We start from the raw sequence: 21084 nt of genomic DNA on the forward strand, positions 1-21084 counted from the left end.
AATCCAAACAAGACATTAACGAGTTTAAAGCTCTCATATAACAAAGTCATTAACACTGGAGGTATTCCGAAATTAGCATCTCATACATTACATTTCTGTTCTTCAAAACTGCACCATCAAACAGCACTGTAATATTATATAGTCTTATTGCTACAAAGTAATAACTTATTTACATTTGACTGCACAGTTAAATTACCTTTTGATATGCACACAGAAATTTTAATACGGTGCTAAATAATAGCCAAGATGGCTTTGGCAGAAACAACTCATGCCAAACCAAAGTAATTCATTTCTGTGACAGAGTAACGTACCTTTGAATGGGAGATATAATATGTTTTGATTTGAAACAAGGCTGACACTATCTTAAGTGACTTTCTCTCAAGTAAGCCAAGAAAACGTGGTCTCGATTGAGCTGCCATAAGACAGACATCAAGAATAGGGTGGGATAACCCTACTCAAAGAGCGTTTATAAGATTCACTTCAAAACTGAAAGGGTATGACACTTGAACACCTGTGTCTCCCATTGTCTGTCCTAACTCTGGTACTATTCAACATTCTCACTTATGGACCTGAAAAAGGCAGAAGAGATGACAGGATTATTAAAATTTGCAGATGACAATAAATCATCACGGTACACAACTTCTACAGGGGGACAGGCTTAGAATTCACGAAGCAAAGACACAGTAGTCTGTACAAACTGAAATGTCATATTAAGGCATATGGAATATGAATTCCACTCACAATCAACATGAGGTATCTCCAGTTTAGGGGCATATATTTAAAAAAAAAGATCTCTGTCTTTAATTAAAAACATTAATACAGTGCCTGTATCACTAGTCTGTAATTTTATCCCAAGTCAGGGAGATAAAAAAAGGCTACCTCTCAACATTACTGGCTGACTGCTACAATATGCCTAGTGCTCCAATCTAAGTTTCACATGTGATGCTGCTGTGTAACTGGATGCTATGCAAAAGCATATACATGCTTACACTACAGTTTGTGTGAAAACTCCCTGTGATTTCAAAACAAGAACAACAATGATCCTCAATGACAAAATTCAATAAATTCTCAGTTAAAATAACATTCTTAGCAGATACGTACAATCACACAGCATGCCAGGTTTTCATTAATTCTATGTCAAAGTCTCCACTTCTATGAACCTGAATGGCAGGTTTTGGCTACAAAAGAGATGTGCTAGTTGACATCAGTGAACAACCTGGTCTAATGCATGAGATGAGGACAATAACTAGAACTTTAACTTTAATTTACCCCCCCCCCAAAGAAACCCACAAACTTAGAGGTAGAAATGAACACTAAAAAATGATGACAAATAATATTAATTGCTTGATCTTGCCCAGAATCTGCAGAGCAGTCATATGAATGGCCACTACTTAGTGGTCAAGTTCTTTATTGACTCACGCTTTGCGCAAAATTACACCAACTTTAAGACAGAGGCCTACAAGATGGAAGGAAAATGGAAAACAGATTCTGAACTCTAAACAGAAACAGAAATTAGCTTTGCCAGACCTCCTCTAAATACTCAGAGCCAAGGTAAAAAACTTTCATATGTATAAAAGATTCAAAGGGATTGTTGACAGAGATCTTTAACTAAAATGGCTTTAGGAAAACTACTGCAATTACAATTCAATTCCTCATCCATTATTAAAATTCAGCTGTTATCTTCCTATTATTTTCCCTTGTTTGAATGACACATAAACTGTGCACTTAACTACCATGAAATACAAGTAAGGCCACAATGTGTTACGGAAAACAAAGATGCAAACATCCCTTATAGAAATTGGAATGCATAATAGTAGTATGTGTGAGAAACATGTCGGCGTTTTAGAATGTTTAGGACTTTTACCTGGGGCACACTGTATTTACTAGTATAATTTTCAAGGAAAAAAAGGGAATTAATCATGTGTTCATACAAATTGTATACAGATGCCATGAAAATAGTCTTTACAGGAGGAGTTTAGTGTGCAAGAGAAATTATATCTAGGTACAGTTATTTATCAAGATGTGGGATTAAGTTCCCTCCTCCATATACAAGTATCAAGGCACAATGTATGAGGCACTTCCAGTGTAGGGAGAAAGACTTCCATTGTAGACTAAAGAACTAATCTAAGATCTAATTTTTAGTGAAAGCCAACAACCTAATGTTTTTTAAAAGTTCTTATCACTTCTTTTAGAATTAGTAAAAAAAAAATCTCTGAACAGAATTAAAAGCTATGCTAAAACCTACCTTCTCTGAAGAGAAAATCCTAAAGATGTTCTATAAAATGGTAAGATTTCTAAACTGAATAGAGAACATAAATATAGACCTGATTATAAACAAATTTGCATTTTAAAATAATATGCATGAGATCAATTTTCAGATGTTCACCGGCCAGAGTATTATTTCAATGATCCACTTTATTTTTGCAGCAGCTTTGCTGTGTCAACGACCTCAGAGCAAAGACTACTTTATTTACATGGCTATACAATTTCTTTTAAAATTCAAGACTGGTCACTCCAATAAAAGTTAACTACTTATCAAATCCCCTGCTTTAGAATGTAATTTGCAGCTCATAGTAGTTATTATTCTTCACACCTTAACAGTTCACCGTCTAATGAATTTAAGTCTGTGTCCAGCACTACACAGGTCAGACTACATGAGCATGAGGTTTCTTAGCTCACTATAGAAGTCTATGAACTCATTAATTTTATGATTCCTTTATAACCTGCACTGAAGCAACATAAACTCGACACGGTGATGCTTTCCCACTGTGCTGTATATGAGAACACTATCAGAGGGTCTCCATGAAGAATGCTACTTGGTATTAATACTCAGTTTCAATACAGGCTGGGGGATGATGTGATCAAGAGCAGCCCTGCGGAAAAGGACTTGGGGGTATTGATGGACAAAAAGCTGGACATGAGCCGGCAATGTGCGCTCGCAGCCCAGAAGTCCAACCGTATCCTGGGCTGCATCAAAAGAAGCGTGGCCAGCAGGTCAGGGGAGGTGATTCTGCCCCTCTGCTCCGCTCTGGTGAGACCCCACCTGCAGTACTGCGTCCAGCTCTGGAGCCCTCAGCACAAGAAGGACATGGAGCTGTTGGAGCGAGTCCAGAGGAGGGCCATGAAAATGATCCAAGGGCTGAAGCACCTCTCCTACAAGGACAGGCTGAGAGAGTTGGGGTTGTTCAGCCCGGAGAAGAGAAGGCTGCAGGGAGACCTTATAGCAGCCTTCCAGTACTTAAAGGGGGCCTGTAGGAAAGACGGGGACAGACTTTTTAGCAAGCCCTGTTGTGACAGGACAAGGAGCAATGGTTTTAAACTAAGGGAGGGCAGATTTAGACTGGATTTAAGAAAGAAACTTTTTACAATGATGGTGGTGAAACACTGGCACAGGCTGCCCAGAGAGGTGGTAGATGCCCCATCCCTGGAAACATTCAAGGTCAGGTTGGACGGGGCTCTGAGCAACCTGATCTAGTTACAGATGTCCCTGCTCTTTTGCAGGGGGGTTGGACCAGATGACCTGTAAAGGTCCCTTTCAATCCAAAGCATTCTATGATTCTACGATTAAGGAGAAAAACATCCTTGATCATGAGGTAGGTTAAGTTTAATCCTAAGGTGTGTTGGAAGTGCTGATGCTTAATTAAGGGGAGTGAATTTTCCAAATGTATAGAAGAATGGCCTGTAGCAACACAGCAACTGAAAAAGTCTTCAGTATGTGGAAAGATTGCTTGTATTTATTTGCAGAGGGCTTTGAAACTCAGATTCCTAGTTAGCATTTTAAAAGGGGATAAAACAAGGGTCAAGTAGAAAGACAGACAGAGTGAAAAAGGCCTCATGCATTAACATCTCATTGAGCAGAAAAAAAACCTGCAGCAAAAAGCAACTGAGTAACATTAATGTCATACCAAAAGTTTCTACTGGGTGATACATACGTGCTTCAGGAATGTGGTTTTCAATATGTAGTACCCAAAAAAACAATAATAATAATAAACAAATACTGACCTAGATCTGAATTCAGGAAAATCCTTCATCTAAAGAACAAGGTGACTTAGGCTTTCCTCAAATAAGTCAGTGCTTACATCCCAATAACTGCAAGGATAGTAACACTAAGCAGTAATAGCCAAATCTTCTACAATACTGACCAAGAACTGCAAGACAACTAAATTTTTTTTGGACAAGAAATCAATAGGATTTCTAAACAAGGCTCCAGGGAAGAGTAAAACCTGCAGTGCAGGAGAACATATGGCACCCTCCCATCCTCCTCGCTGGTAACTCCTACTCCGGCACACATTCCTCCCCAAATGCATATACATTTTAGCTTTGCTCACATACAGTGCTGGAGGAGGGAGGGGGAAAGACTGAGTGCAGTTCATCTTCCAGCCTCCCTTCTTCCCCACTCCTGGAAGGAAAGAGTTGCACAAAAATAAGCACCATTTGAGCTCTGGAGAGGGAATACGTATCAGCACCCAATAACCGTTGTTACATGTATGCTTTATGATCAAAGAGAGCAGAACGAAAATATCAGCACGCTGCCCATCTAGCTTGCGGCGTGGGCACATGCTTCCACGCTTATGTTCCTTAAGACTAACAGAGGCAGCAACAGTAGTACACGCTTCAGCATGGTTCAGCAACCGGAGTACAAAGGATATATTTTGGCATGAACTAATTCTGGCTAGATTAAAGAAAACACTGTCATGGCCATCTTTGCTACTATTTTACCTCTGTTGTGCTGTAGAGATGCTCCCTAAACTCTGAGCTTCTAAAACACATGCTCAGGTACTTCCCAAGTAGTCCTGTTTTCCCAACAGTATTCACCGAGGACTTCATCGCTCCCTGCTGAGTTATAAAGCCTTTCACTCTGGAAAGCACACTATATATGGGACAAAACTACATCTCTGAAAATAAATCAGGTGGACCTGCAAAAATCTGCACATTTGGATCTCTGGCATGAGATCTCTTCAAAAATTACTATGCTTTCCTTTCTTCTGCAGTTCCAACATGTTTACCCAGCAGAAATGCTGGACCTGCCTCAGGATTTAAGTTACTGATCATCCAAGTAATTGCTCAACCAAAGAGCTCTGAACCAAAGAGTTGCTACCAAAATTCTTCAAAGTCCATTTAATGAAAACTTAGGGAATTTTATCATATTATATAACTGGGTCAAGTGTAGAAAGGTAAGATACAAATTTAACTTCATCAGTTTAGTAAAATATCATAAACGTATAAATTGTTATGAAACCTAGAAAACTGAGCAGCAAAAAGTGTCTCCCTTTTTTTGTTGTTTTTGTAACATAAAGCTGCATTTTACGCTATTTGTTGCAGCTGTCTTTTTTTTTTTTAATTTAGACTAGCAAATACAAAGCAGCACCTTGTCAGAAGAAAAACAATAAAGGAAAAAATGACAGTTTAGATAGCGATGAATTCTCTGGGAAAGGCATTAAAAGAGATCATGACACAAAAATATTTGTGGAAAATCAGACACAGTTTTCAGTTAATAAAACCTTAATGACTTTAAGGACTAAACTATTTGCAGTTAAATATGTGTAGCAGACATAGTTGTAGTAATATTATTGTTTACTTAAGTTAATTCTAACTCTTCCCAAATAATTTTAAGATATTTTAAAAAGGCAACAATTCCCAATTAGGTATTAGAATTTCAGCCAAAAACATTACTAAACCACATTGTATTACCATATGCATCACATTAATATTACATGAATTATTGAAGACTGATTAAATATGCATGTGTGTATCCAAGCAGGTTTTTTCCTCAAAATGCAGTCTCCTGCTTTCTCCTATTTTCAATATTTGCTTAAAGTTGGTGCCTGTGCACCTTAAAGTTTTAGCCCATGCCTCATATCATCTAATTATGAATTCCTTACACCACAGCGTACTACCTGCCACCGAGGCAAGGGAAAAGGGAAGGCTGTTTCATGCTTCATTTGCTATTGACAACATCTCACTGGGGCTGTCTGCTTTGCAGTTTGACGAAAACTGCTCTGTGGAACACGTGTCCAGCAGACGTACAATTACTAGCCAAGAGCACTAACAGATGATCAACAAGACACGTTACTCTCTTGGCCAAGCCACCCAAACCCCTGAGCCAACGCCTCCTCCAGTGGGGTGCAGGGGACACTAGCAGCAAAGGAGGCGGCCGTTCCCTGTGCTCGCCTGAGCTGTGGTGTGATCTGCAGGAGCACTTCAGACACAAATATAGGGCTCTCACATGGCAGGGGGCAGGTTCAGCTGGGGTCACAGTTTGGAAATCAATAGAGGTATGACAGCAAGATGGCCCGTGTGAGGGGACTTCTTAATTTCGATGCTTTTGAAGGCATTCTGAGGCCTAGGGAAATGGAAGTATGATGGTATACAGCTGAAGGACGGAGGAAGATAGGATGGCAGTATGCCCTAATCCTGAACATATACATGCCTAGGTACTGTGATAGAAGCTGCTGCCATTGCCATCACCCTAGTGGACGTAGTCAGGCAATCCAAATCTGGGAAACAATGATAGTTTCATGTCTCATTTCTCTGCCTTAATATGATTTGAAGAAAAAAAAAATCCAAAGGACAGGAAAAAAATGTTCTCTAACCTGGGCCTAATTAAATTTGAAGGTTTTGTTGAAAGCATAACCTGAATCACAGCCCCTATTATATTGTGACAAAATATCTCCCAATACTACCTCCTCACAAAAAAGAAAACCTGTGCATTTTGTTTGTTTTACTAATAGACACTTTGTTACTTCAATATCTGGTGCATAATAATCTTTCAACTTCAGAAGGACCAAACCTGACCCTGAATATTGCAGAAGTTTATCAGAAGCAGATGTGGAGTCAAATGCAGGTGAAGGCGCTGCATAGCTGCCTGGCCACGTACCCCTCCCAGGGCTGGGAAGGTAAACTCCTAGCAAAAGTTACTAATTGGGAAAGGCGGCTGAGGGAAGGCGAGGGGCCCTTCGATGCCCAATTAGCTAGTCCCTTATCCTCACTCCGCACCCGGAAACTTTCTGCTGGACATAAGTTAAAGCACTAAAACTTACATTCATCTTACAACGCTTATTCTACTTTAACAGCAATATATTTCAAAAGATAAACAATTACAGTTGTAGATATTACTGGGTAAGAAAATAGAAGCTTCCAGGATCTAGTTAAGAAAAAAATGTTATTTTCATGAAACAAAGCCTGTTAAAAAGGGCCAGTGTTGCCTAATTGTTAAACCATAGAAACTTGCAAACTCAAATACTTTGTTAAGAACCTTCCTGCTTAATTCTTGTCATTTAGAACTTCTCTATATTTGCCCACCTGCAGAATGAGGTTTGCTAATACCTGCCTAAACCACCTACTACACAGTTTGTGAGGAATTTTCTAAAAGATGGTGCAAAAGTGCAAACCAGAACCATTAATAAAAGAGGATCAATATTCAGAAAGTAACTTGTGACACAGGGTCCTCTGCACATTTACAACAGTAAATTATATTCTAATACTGAGCAGGAAAGCCTTAGATATTACTTTTATTTGAAAATCCTTCTATTTTCAAAATGTTGCTATTAAACTTGCCCATATGTTCCAATAACTACAGCTCTCGTAAATCTTCTATATTAACGGTAGCTGAAAATAATCTTGGAATACGGATATTTGAAAAAGTTACTATTTGAACTACATTAGCACAGTGTAGCTCCATTCACAAACCAAAAACCTGTTGCACTGACAAGAGAAACTATCACAAGTTAACTTGCTACTTCTTCCTTATTTTGCTTCTTTTTTCTTTCTGCCTTTTTTCTTTTTTGCTTTCGGTACCATCCTAGTTTCCACACACAAAATATTTTAAAGATCAAGTATCTTAAATGCTGGAGTTATAACAAATGAAAAGAGCCCAAGTACTGAGCAGTCAGTCACACGCTATCATTTGTACCAGCATTCACGAGGCCTTAGGTTACAGGCACTTAGATTCCTAATGGTTTGTTAACAAGGCCTCCGTATTTTCCCTCCACATCAATATCGGGCTTACATATCCATTAATCTCAAAGACATATCTTTTAAATCTTGTTAATGTTTTTACACTCAAAGCATATCTTCTCTGATTTAGCAACATGACCTGTTAAGAAAGAGATGTCAAACATCTAATAAAACAAGTACTACTACAGGTAGCATGTTTCCTTGCCTTTTCTTGGATTATCATTTTTTGCCATAGTCACCTATATAACACACTATATATTCCACTAAAGTTTTGCTGAACTTTTCTTTCTGGCTACATGAAGTTCTTTCTTGTGTTGTACAAATGGTTCCAATGAGAAAATATACCTATACAGTGTAACGCAGTGAGATGAAGCAATGAGATGAGCTACACAACACATTTTGTTGTTGTTGTTGTAAAACATTTAAAAAGGCATTAACACGTAGGAATAATTAATAGTTTCTCTTTTCCTATGGATTTGGAAATACTTTTTGCACCTGTATAATAAACCACAGAGCTAACGCCTAAAGAATTATGCACAGAAACACCTTAGAAGTAATTTATTATTATTATTGTTGTTGTTGTTATTACTATTGCTACTAAAAACATTTTAATATGTCTTATGTCAATATTCCACCTTTCTTTTTTAATGCACATTTTTAGGCCTTACATGCAGAGGTTGCAAGCTGCAAAATAAAAGTGAACTATATTGAAGCCAGACATTCATTTTAGCTATTCCAAGATTCAAAACATTCTATCATCTGTTCCTATGGAAACTGAAAGGATATTCTAGGTTATACCAGTATCAGCCGATTATGTTGCAGTGAAATCTGTGGTTTATTTTAATCCATAGTTCAGAGGTATATAAATTCATGCTTAGTGTTTAGCTTGGTGATTTTGAATTATTGAAGCACAGTTAACATTTCAGTTCCATTAGATCATACTTTAAGATAAAATGAACTCTTTTTAGACCAGAATAGTAAAGGGGAAATTTCATAAGGTTTGGTTAATCCCCATGAAGTTTACCATTCAGATGTAGGTTATAACTGACACATACTTGGAAGATATTTTTTGATTGTTAGATGAGCCATACATTGCTATATCACATTTTAACAGAATCGTTTAAGGAAGAAATAATTTAGATTTATTGAAAACTCCTTCAGTAGTGCCATGCACCAGATGGCCAGGTGAAGGAATTTGATTTAGCAAGTTAACAAGATCATGAAAACCATAACCATAATATTGAAGATGAAAAATAAAATTGAATAATGCAACATGAGTATGTTTCTGTGACAAAGAAACTTAAAGGTTAGGATAGAGTAAAACTTGTAAAGATATATAAACACATAAAGAGAAAATTCTCTATATGCATACAGAACTACTGTAAAAGAAAAGACAGAAACAGTATGAGCTAGTAGGATTTTAATTAAACAGACTCAAATGCCATTGTGATCTTTTACAACGAAAGCCAATATGACAGCTATAATGTGTAGAAATAAGTCTTCTCTGTCTACATCAGAATTACAAAAGCAGTAAAATGGGTGGCTAACGTGAATTTAAATAAAAATCTTTGGATCTCATCGTCTGTCTTCACTAAGCAAAACTAGATGATTTAAAGTTAACTATAGCTACCACCCTCACCCTATGCCAAAAGTAGCAAACAGGTTCAAGTTTTTCTTTTTACAGATAATACTTCAGTCGTCTTACTCTAGATTCAGGTAATTGACTTAAAACTGAATAATCAAAAATGCCTTCCATTTCCATATCATATTGCAGTCAATCACTTTATTATGAAATAGCTGTCTCAGTCTAGTTTCCATCAGGATCTCCTCCAGGGAATCAAGATTGTGGAATAATAAGGAAACATAACATCTACTGCCTAAAGTGTACTATATTGGTTAAATTTTTGACAGTGATGAGGTTAAATTCCATCTTCTAGCTTTCAAAGTAGAAATAATAGAAGCATTTAAACTAGTTTTCCCAGACTTTTTATGAGGTTAACCTACAGTATATGGATAAAAAGATGACTGGTTGTGTGCCAAATTGGAGGATTTCTTTGCTCATATTTTTCTACTTTATTTGCTATTATAATGATAATTTTGTAATTATGCATACAGATGCAGTTATGCACATCTACATAACGGGAATCAATTCCGTTGACATTCTGAAGTACGTTGATGGCTTATATTATTTAAAAGGTATGACAAAATATGATAGCTAGTATGTAAAAGCAGCAAAGGGCAGGTAAAAACATCTGGAAGTTAAAATATTTGTTTCGACTAGCACAGTACATCAGTGTAGGCAATGTAAAACATCCTAAGCTAAATGAACTAAAGATAAACATTAAGAGGCCCACTACGCAACCGTGGGGCACACAAAGTGACATTCTCCTATGACATTAGACTTTGTTTTACAGTCAAGCACGTCTCCATGGAGCCAACAACTTCAGACAGCATACTCATATACTTGCACAGTCCATTTTACTATAAAGCATTCAAATCTGAAGATGACACTAAACCAGCAAAAACTAGCAAGCATACTTTGATTTTAAATCAAAGTGTTAAAATGTCATAAACTAATCTAGAAAAAAGGATGTTTCAGTGAAACATGTACTCTTGCTAAAGTATGCAAGATTGAAAATGAAAAACCCAAGATCACAGGACCTTGCCCAGACAGTAGCGCTGCAAGAGCCATCCACGCCTTTGGCAGTTACAATTAGAAGTAACTCAAGAACGCAACATTATCATCTTTTTGCAAGTTTCACCGAAAAAGCTAAAAACTGAGCCCAATGCCAGCCATTCTTAATAGCTGAATATCTCAAACACCTCCAAATGCATTTGCACAACTGGAAAATGCTGCCACAGGATAATAAAGAGCATGCATTGTTTAGGATCCTTGATGTTAGATTAAACACTGCCCTACAAAGGATTTAAGATTAATTTCACTAATCTTGCCGTAACACTGCAAGTTGTACTACATAAGCACTCAGCTCAGAGGACCCTGAAAAGAGATAAATTATGCAACTTCTTGATGATCATGTCCAGAAAAACGGTCAATTATGTGCATACTTTCCCCTCCAGTCCCTTGGGGATAACAAAGACGACTTCTGTAACCGATTGTTACAGATCCTTAACACGAGACTAAATGCTGGTCTATGAAAGATTTCAGATTAATTTCACCAATTTTGCCATAACACTGCAAGATGTACTACATAAGCACCTATCCTAGGGAACCCTGAACTGAGATAAATTGAGCAACTTCTTGATAATCACCTCCAGACAACTGGTTAATTATGCAGATACTCCATCCTCCCATCACTTTTCTCAGGCGCTAAATAGCGTTATTCAAGCACAATTGTGCATATACATCTAATTAATAATTTTTTAATGCGAAAAAAAAATGCCGTACTTGTCCCAGAGATGACAACTTAGAGGAAAGGTTCAGTATGAAAAAGAATGCAAAACAGAACAATTCACAAAACAAATTCTACTCAATGAGTTCCAGTAAGAAAATTAAAAATACCCCCAAAGTGACAATAGTATAAAGATGTTACACTGAAATTAATTGAGACATTTTTGTTCAGATTGTATTGTTTACATACTTATCCTGTGTATACAAATCCAGCATTTGAACATCTTGCAGAAGTAGAGTTTAGGATTTATTTCTGTTGGGTTTTTTTCCCCTCTCTATTCTGTGAGGGAATTTATTTATTAAGAATAGAGAGGGCATCTATTTATTCCCTCTCTATTCTTAATCAATAAAGCTCTTCATTTTGGGGGAAAAAAAAAAAATCTATGTATCAAAAAAAACCACAGACACAATTTAACATTCATTTGGACAAAGGATAGTTATTAAACTTACACTTTTTTTTTTGCTTTCTCTAACATGATCAGGAAACTTCACTACATCATCACCAGAACAATTTCAGTGAATTATCAGTGAATTTAACTCTCTCCAGATCCATGCTAGGCAGGAAAACAAATTTGCCCACACCTTAAATAAGGGAAACTGGGTGACAAACATCACATAATCTATCCAAAACCTTCCTTAAAAAAAATAGTCAGACACCTATAGATCACTCCAGGAGACAAAGCAGGAAAATTTTTACTATCTGTGGTCAAAGATACAGAATGTTTCTGTAACACACAGAAGGATAAACTGTACTTAAGGTGCAAACCCAAGGAAATCTGAGTTCCACTCTCATCTCCACACCATGTCTTGTTTGACCTAATGGATATTTTATATCTTAATCAATCTTTAATGATACCATAGTTCTCACCATCCTCATCCTAACTAATTACTAAAGTTTGTATTGGTAAAGTCAAAAGCAAGAGCATAGGTTCCTAACCCATTTCACACATATGAGCAAAAATCCATCCTTCTTACGCAGAGGAGACCCATAACTGTTGTTAAAGCAGTGAACTTAGCTCAGAACTAGGGCTACCTCTTCAGATGAGTAAACATAGAGGAGATAGAAATGCACTTTTTTTCTGCACACACATGACCCGGCTCCTAATGTTACCAACTTTATCATTACCTGATGGAACTAAGTTTGGGCATCCCTGGCTGTAAGAGCTGTAAGTCCCACACTAAGCATGACAATATGCAGCAGAAAAGGTTTGAAGCGTGAGCTAAGTTACAGATGAAGTTTTCTTCTTTGTAAGTATAGCAGCCACAACACTGTGTCTGGCAAAAGTGTTCTACCTGGAATTGAGCTATGGTAATCTTAACAAATTTCTCTTGTTCTGAGTGGTTTCTTATTACTCAGATCTGCTTTATACAATATACTGCTGTTGAATAAAGGGGTGAAGTGGTGTCAAGAGCAAATCTCGATTCCTCAGCCTAGGGTTCATCCTGTCAGCAAAAGAAATGCTGAGGATGCTTCAGCCAGTGGCAAGATGGATATATACCTCTTTTTTTCTTTTTAAAGCAGAAAACATTGCTGTCTCTTCTCTTGGAACAGTGACTTTAAAAAAGTTCTTGATGTATCTCTGTTAAAAGCAGCCTCTCCTGCTTTCTATACTATCTGCCATTAATCTGCTTACAGCGTGAAGGAAAGCTACCAAGGAGTTTAGGACTAAACAGTAAGGAAGAGGTTTGAATCCGTTTTCTTGATACTGTTCTGTGGGTCACGAAAGAGCATCAGTCTGTGCTATGTACACTAGGAGTGCGTAACAAAGCATACACGACAATAAAAAACCTGCCCACAGGCACTGGTACACCTGCTTGATTGGGTTTACCATTATTTGTATTACTTTTGTCAACATGAGCAAAGAGGGCTTACTCTTTCTAAAAGGATTAGGAAGACAAGCGTGGTTGGAAGCTCTATGAAAGCCTGTTAAGTCTAGACATGCTGACAGACACTTCTAGTTTATACCCAGATGGCATCTTTAAAGATACCACCATGAACATGAGTGGAAGCCTTCACTTCTGAAGCTGTCAATGGCTAATGCCACACTTCCAAAGGAAGAGGGAAAGAGAGATTTCAATTCTTCTGAGAAAGACACAAATGCTACAGTGATGGACATGCAACAAAAACGTTAATTACAATGCAGAGAAAAAGACAATGTGTCACTTAGAGGTAAGTATCTGTTTTCATGTGCTACTGCTGGTGGTTATTTGGGAGAATCTGGACATAGCTCATTAGCATGTAACTTATACATCATTAAATAAATAATCAAAATAACAAAAATAGTTTCTTACCTAAACAAAGGAGATATATCAAAAATGTTGAAAGGGGCAGTTTAAACTTTTTAGCTCTGTTCTTTTTGTCAGAGTAATGTCTAGCAGCATGTCTGAAAAAAAAGCTGAATTCTAGAGAAGACATTCACCAAATTCTAATGACTTCTGCTTAAAAGGAGATACTATGTATTTCCCCTTCCGACTTCTCTTCCAGGTGGACACTGAAATACTCTAAAATGGAGAGATAAGACTAACTTTCTTCTTAAGGCATTGCTGAAAAGTGCTAGATGAAATACAGAAATATAGATCACTGTTATGTAGGCAACCGGTCTCGTGTATTATATACACAGCAGATCAAAACAAAGGTGAAAACTAAAATTGCAATTGCAAATATGAATATCAAATAACTGAAGAACCACCTGGACAAATACAGACGCAGTATTCTCAAAGGTACAGACTTGGCTACCAGAATAGATATTAGCAGGAAGGCAGCCTATCTGAGGAATTCTGTGGTACAAAACGCAGAAGAAAAGATCCCATGAAAGAAGATCCCATGCCCTCTTAAGGGAAATCTCAGGGCTTGCAAAGTATAAATGTAAAGAAGCTTGTCAATAAAACAGACAGCTACAATAATAAGAATCAAAGACATATATCTGCTAGTCATATTTCAAATTCTAGATTTCTTGGGCAATGCCTGCATGCATATTTTCTAAAGCACACTATTTTTCCAACATTAAATCCATGAATCACATCCAACAACAAACCTGTGAAGCATACCCCAACACCTCTTCATGAAAACATCCCTACTTCTGATATGACTAAGCACTAATAATGTTCTTCCAAACAATCTTCCACTTGCTAGAAACAGGCCCCTGGCTAAAGCACAACAGGCATATACTTTAATAATCTCTTGATTACCTGGATACAGCCTGGAACACCTAATAAATCTGTCTATTTTTCAAGTGGCGTGGGATTGATTTCCCCAGGGTTTCTTTGTCAGTTCCGTTTTAGTACTTAATATGAAGAGAAAATTATCAGCGAAGGTGAAATCTGACATGAAAAACTCGAAAGAGTACACACTGATGAAGACTTTTGCTACATTTAAAATAAATGTCCACTTGCTTTTTCTTAGGCCCTATCTTCATTCAGTCTTTATTTAACATAGCATACACTTCATAGATTGTAACAGGCCCAATCACAGGTTGGCAACATGCTCATATAGCCAGGAGTTTCAACATTTGAAGAGTAATCAAGTAAAAAACAGGGCGTTTTTTTCCTACCATTTTGCTATCAGTAAATAGACAAAGGTGTTTACCACAATCATGATTTCTTACTGCAGAAAGTTACTTGAAATGAGAGGTCTAAGTAAAAGTTTGAGACATATTGGTAATTTTAATTCTCAATTATCTAACTAAGCCAATTTAATGAACAGATTTTCCATTCTGTATATGTTCTATTTTCAGGTCAACCTTCAACAGTATAGACAAATGCTATATTGACTTACAGGTAATTTTAACCGTTGGTAACAAACAGCATAAAAATGTCTCGTTCTAATCCTCTTGGTTCTCTAATTTACAACCCAAATTTGATACGAACTTGAACAGATTTTTCCTTACTGTAGTAATGGAGATTTAAAATACTTCTTTTTTTAAAAAAAAAGAATACTAAAAAGTATAGACAAAAGAACATGAATTTTTAAAAAGGCAAGAAGACAGCACTAATGATACTACAAATAGTTAAATAATAGATGTAGCCAGGTTATTAAAAATGTAGATAATTACATTTAGTATGGATTAATGTAATTATGCATATTCATTTTGATATTCCCTACAGTGAATATTTACCTCAAAGATTAAAATGCCCTTTAAAGTTTTAATGGGAAATCTTTCAAATAGTTTCAATAAATTACTGCACAGCTAAAATGTAGAAATATTCTTACAGTTTTAAAAAACTGCATATTTCAGATTTATCTATAAAGCTTGGAAATATTGGCAATGTGCTTAATGCAAAGTCCTATCAATCATCAAGCTTTTATCACAGTGTTTAGAGTTAAATTCTTCATATCAGCACCTACTTTCTCCCAGATTTCAGGGTCAGATCCTGCAAAATTTTATTCTTGCAAATATCGTACAAGGCCAGTTTTGTCAATTTCTTTGGATATTCTCATGTATGAGAATTTCTCATGTAAGACTTTTTTCATGTTTAATCTCCATTAGACAATGCTACACAAAACAAAGGAAATCAAGCTCAGAGTACTTTTACACTTCACTTTTGAAAGGAAGTAAAGAAGAAAGTGTATTTTACCTGAGTCTCCACACCTTGCTCAAGCAACCTTTTAGCCTGATTTTCCACCTCAAGCCGAGCTCTTGCAATAAAAAGCAGATCATTTTCAATTACTTCTATTCCAGAGAGATCTATCCCTTGAGAAAGGTAATCTATAAAAGCAACAAAACATTGATAAGCATGACATAGGATAATGGAACATTTTAAACATGCTAAAACATTTAGAAGTTACGGTTAGTTCCAAGGAACATGTTCCAAGGCACATACAACACTTGACAATAGAGTACATCAAAGTAACGTATTATACCAGAAAAAACAAAAATCAAAAGATTATTACTGAAGAAAACCTGGATATTGAATACATTGAATTTACTTCACCGCAATTCTCTAGACCCAGACACTGCCGAAGGGGTGCACAGCACGAGTTCTAGGAACTCCAGAATCTCAGTCCCAGGGCAGGAAGGGGCAAGAAGCCATCTCCTTGTTCCAAAGGATTAACCAGATAATTAAACTTCTCTAATCAGATGTTTGAATAAGCATAGTTTGCTCTAAGATCTGAAATTCCAGATGTATTGTATATTAATAGATTTAAATTATACTTCATATATTTAAATTGCACTTCTAAACATTTGGGATCAAACACAGAAGAATGGCAAGAAAATAAAACATTTTTTTTTCTTTTTTTCATTTTTAATCACAGAAACATCACAAAATTTATTATCATCGTGGAAACCACCAGCAGTAGAGCATCTACAGATTACTGGGCTGGACTGGCAACTGCAGCAAGAAGATCTATTCAAAGTCAACTTTTGTCACTGGCTATGTGGATTTGGCCAAATCACTTTACCTTTCACTAACAGCCACTTAGAAATGAGAGCACTCCAGCAAGTAGAAAACCCAACACTTCCATCTCCCTTTATCAAAGGAGGTTTGAATCTGTGACATTCTTTCTCCCAGACACATTCACTTTATTTTAAAGGGGGCGACATTGTAATGGCTGCTCTTTGGACTGTTTAGGCTTTTCACATGGAACAATTTTAGATATAAAACACAACCCAGGGAGTAAAAACGAGGTTTTCACTCTCCCTGAGGTCCCTGACTTCTATGCTCCCTCCTGTTGGCTCTTCACCTGATTTTGCACTCCTGACCTAACCTAACTAGTGACCTGTCTTTGAAAGAAGGGCTGGAGGATGCCTCTTCCCAGATGTCTTTGATTTGTTAGTGACACTCACTTGGGATGCAGGAACTGTATATTCAACTTCCTTCAGGCTAATGAAGACCTACAGCTTAGAGTGGGCTAGAACTCTAATTATTCAAATATTGTGCAATTACACCCATAACTACTGCACATTTTTGCAAATAAAACCGACTATGGCCACTGCTCTTAAATCCATGTTCCTGGAATATGGAAAGCACGACCTGAGAACACCTATTGCTTTAGGTTCCTCCAAGAACAGACACGCCTGTCCACTTAAAACTCTGAATTACAACATAAATTAGGTGGGAACTGGACAAGTAAATTTATAAAAAGAACACTCCTGAACATGTCTGGGTGCCTTAGATTAGATCTGCAGAGAAATGTAAAAGCAGTCTAGGAAGGCATCCAGTGAACCTGAGGAACCTTCAAAGTTAAACAACGCTTCTTTTTTTTTTTTTCCTCCTTTTTTATCTTTCTAGATCTAAATCATCCCATTCCTCATGTCAAGGTAGCCTAGACCTTTACACTACTGCTTATCTCCAAGATAACACAGGATTACTCTCATTTACACATTTTTCAGCATTTTGCTCAATCAAGCAGGTCTTCCGCTGCTTCTTTTGAAAGAACCAATAAAACTAACAAAATAATGGCCAAGGCATTTCACCCAGTGTCAGATACTTCCTTCATAAGACAATGTTCCACTACTTCCATTTATAACCAGCCCACTATGACTTCCTAATAAAGTTATCTTCCTTTTATGTCCTCCCAGTAAGTTTATTAAGGCACAGACTTAAATTCCGACTAAGCTAACTGAACTTTTAAATCTTTGCCAAATAACCTTTCACTTTAGTAGCCAATTATTTTTGTTTATTCACAATAAACTAATCTAAGCCTCAGATTAATTTTAGCAACCACATGTTCACAACTAAACACAAAATTCCAAGTGAGTCACTTCACAGCTATGCAGAGAACATGCATATGAAAGTACCTGCATATGAAAAACACTGCGTAAGAAACTGAAACAAAAAGTTTAGAGAAGTACTGCATAAAGCTTAGTAAGGCATAAAGGAAATCAACTCTCATAACAGTACAGTATGTTAAATAGGTTTCAGTCTACTAAGAATAGGTCTGCAAATGCTTTTGTCTGTATGCATTTGTTTAAAAATGGATCAGAGAAGTCAAAGGACAGCCGAGCAGCAGGACAGCACACCTCAAGCTGCACAGGCTATTAATGAAGCCCTATATGCAGGCATGCTTACAAAGCTGCTTTTGCTAGGGGCTACAGCAGCCACACTTACCCATTACTTCCCTGCAACTTTTTGCTGTGACTAAGCTGCACGTCTGCAGGTGGCCTTGCATATGAACCTATTAAAACTAATATTAAACTCCCACTAACTTCAACTACTAACTTCAATGAACAAGTGTCTTGAATGTGAAGACTAGTTTTCTGACCTCTTCCTCTCAGCTGCACAGGAAAAAAAGGTGCAAAGAACTACCCACAGAGTAAGTCTACTGCCATAGTAAACTCTGAAGTAGTTTCTTGGCAACATGAGATTAAAAAAGGTGCAAATATTGCCAAAGACTTACATAGCCCACAAATACAAGATCTGCTGTGGAGTTCACTTATGTCATAAAATCATATTCTGCAACCCCAGGCTGCTTAAACAAAATAAAATTAAAATATGGTTCCAATCTCCTAGATCCACAGAAAAATCTGTGGAAGAGAACTAAAAAAGAGAACTAAAAACACTAAAGTGTTTCTCTCCACTATAATTTATCTCAAAATCTAAATTAAGCCATTTAAAGTGCTAAAAACCTAATCCTTCTGATAGTTTTAAGAAAGGAACAGAAAGACCATGCTACTTTGGCTTCTCCAAATACCTCCATCTGTGCCTCAGACTAGCAGCCACCTCCTGCTAAACCGCCAAAATCTGCAGCTTCGTTCCAGATTTCCTACAATCCTAACAAAATGCTTTGGGACAATGCATTTCAGCAGGACTTCAAAACAGAGGCCTTTCTGTGGGTTCAGTGGCTAGACATCCTGCTATGGATGCTCTTAGTTGCTATTCTAACGAGTAGGGAAGCCCTAGCAATCATATTATACCATTTTCAAAAGAAAAGCAGTTTTCATAAGGACAGCAGGTCTATGTCAGAAACACCTGCAAGTGCTTTCCTGACATTCCTATGTGAGAGCAGAAGCTGCAACACAGGCAGGATATGTGCCTTTTGATAGTTTCTATCGTCTAAGCAGACAACATAATATTAGAAATCTCTACGCTTGTGTATTCTCAGGAGTGATGCTGCCATCGCAGACAGCATGATGAAACCAAGCAGAAGGGCAGCTGACACAAGGGCAGCCAGATCACAGCCAGAACCATGGTGCATTTAGGATCCAGTTTATTTAAAACATTGCAGAGGAACTCACACATTCCAACTGGCCAATTTTAGTTAGTAAAGAAACCACGTCACGTGAAATACAACAAAGACACTACCAGTTATTAACCCAGGGACCAGAAAATGTAGGATTTTGCTTCAGGCACTTGTGCAACCATTATTCTGTTTCTTGCCGTGCACAGTCAGTCAATAACACTATGGTCATGAACAGCGGTGAGGGTGACGTGGTGTAAGGTACTTGTGTCTTCTTCTCAGGAATTAAGCAGACACAATGGCTTATCTCCCAGTTAGCACAGACTCTGGGGACTGGGGCTCAGTTTAAAACTCGTCAGCTTTCCTCCTGCTTTAACCTTAAAGCGCTAGAGTAAACCTAATACTATAATAACCGTAACAGATTTCGTGAGTATAGTATTTATAACTGTCAGCTCTATCTTAACAGATTTAAAAAGCACATATAGAATATTTTGTTAACTTTGAGAAGACTTCTGCTTTAAACAAATTAGGACCTAAATATGTTGTAACACCACACGCGAGGGCTGGATGAAGCCACAACAGGCACTGCCCTCACACCAGCATGGCACGCAGCCTGCTGCTCCACTCACTTCTGCTCAGGGAGGAAATCAGAGGAGGGAATTATAGTCCTATAGCCATTCCTCTGCCTCTCATTCCTCTGCTAATTCTACCTCTTTATGTAGGTTCATAAAAATAAAAGCAAATACTTAACTCTCCCATAGGGTGTTGGTATTGCTTCCCTTCTAACTATCACACCTTATTAAGCTTGGAAAGCGCAGCTGGAAATGACTTTTTAAGGACTTAAAATACAGACTGCCTGCTGAATCCTCTTCTTGAACAAAAATATTATATGTCAAGGCAGAATACGCTGAGCCCTAGGAAACAATGACATTTATAGTCTACCTCGACATAACAAAGGGTTAGAACTTTATATTTCTTAAAGAAAAAAGATTTTTGTTATTACAATTCCAAATTTTCTTGGTTTACTAAATCTGAACAGCTTTTCTAATCTATTGGCTGAGATGCTGCTTAAAAATGCATTTTTTAAACCACTTCCCAGATAGTTATGTAAGAGGAGTTTAATAGAGATAAATCCAATATGCACGTAGTACATTAGGTAGAAAAACAATACTTTGAGCAACACAGTTAGCTTTTCTTAATCTAAGTGACTCAGCAATGTAGAATCTTTCTATGATACGATTTCATTTTTTGACTTCAAACATTGCTCTGTGATAATATATAATGAAGATAGGAAAAAATCTGAATTAAAACTTTCCGTAAGTACTAAAACATGTTTTGAAAAAAAAAATGTAACTATGAAGCTAGCATCCCTATAAGCTTCATGAAAACTGTATTGTGCTCTTTATTTAGACTGAGTTGATTTTGAGCTTTTGCTAGAAACTAGAGAATCAACAGAAGTCCACCGAGGACAATCAGGTGCACTAACAAAGAGGAAACCAGGACAGCCAGTAATAAACCAATGTGATTAGATTGCGTCACTTGAGAGGCTACTTGAGCCAAAAGAGAAATCCTTCTGTGCTCTGAGAAGTAACCCCAGTGA

The 21084-nt window shown here is 37.2% G+C and overlaps 1 protein-coding gene across 3 annotated transcripts in view; it reads right to left on the reverse strand.

Annotated features, from left to right (window-relative positions):
- COG5 (component of oligomeric golgi complex 5) overlaps positions 1-21084 on the reverse strand; it is a 192517-nt gene that overhangs the window by 95241 nt on the left and 76192 nt on the right. For all 3 annotated transcript variants that reach the window (XM_072859635.1, XM_072859622.1, XM_072859628.1), the window contains exon 7: positions 15941-16071. In XM_072859635.1, coding sequence (XP_072715736.1) covers positions 15941-16071 — 131 coding nt within the window. The remainder of the gene's footprint in view (positions 1-15940; positions 16072-21084) is intronic.

The sequence above is a fragment of the Ciconia boyciana genome, chromosome 1 (genome assembly GCF_034638445.1).
Source record: "Ciconia boyciana chromosome 1, ASM3463844v1, whole genome shotgun sequence".
Classification (NCBI taxonomy): Eukaryota; Metazoa; Chordata; class Aves; order Ciconiiformes; family Ciconiidae; genus Ciconia; species Ciconia boyciana.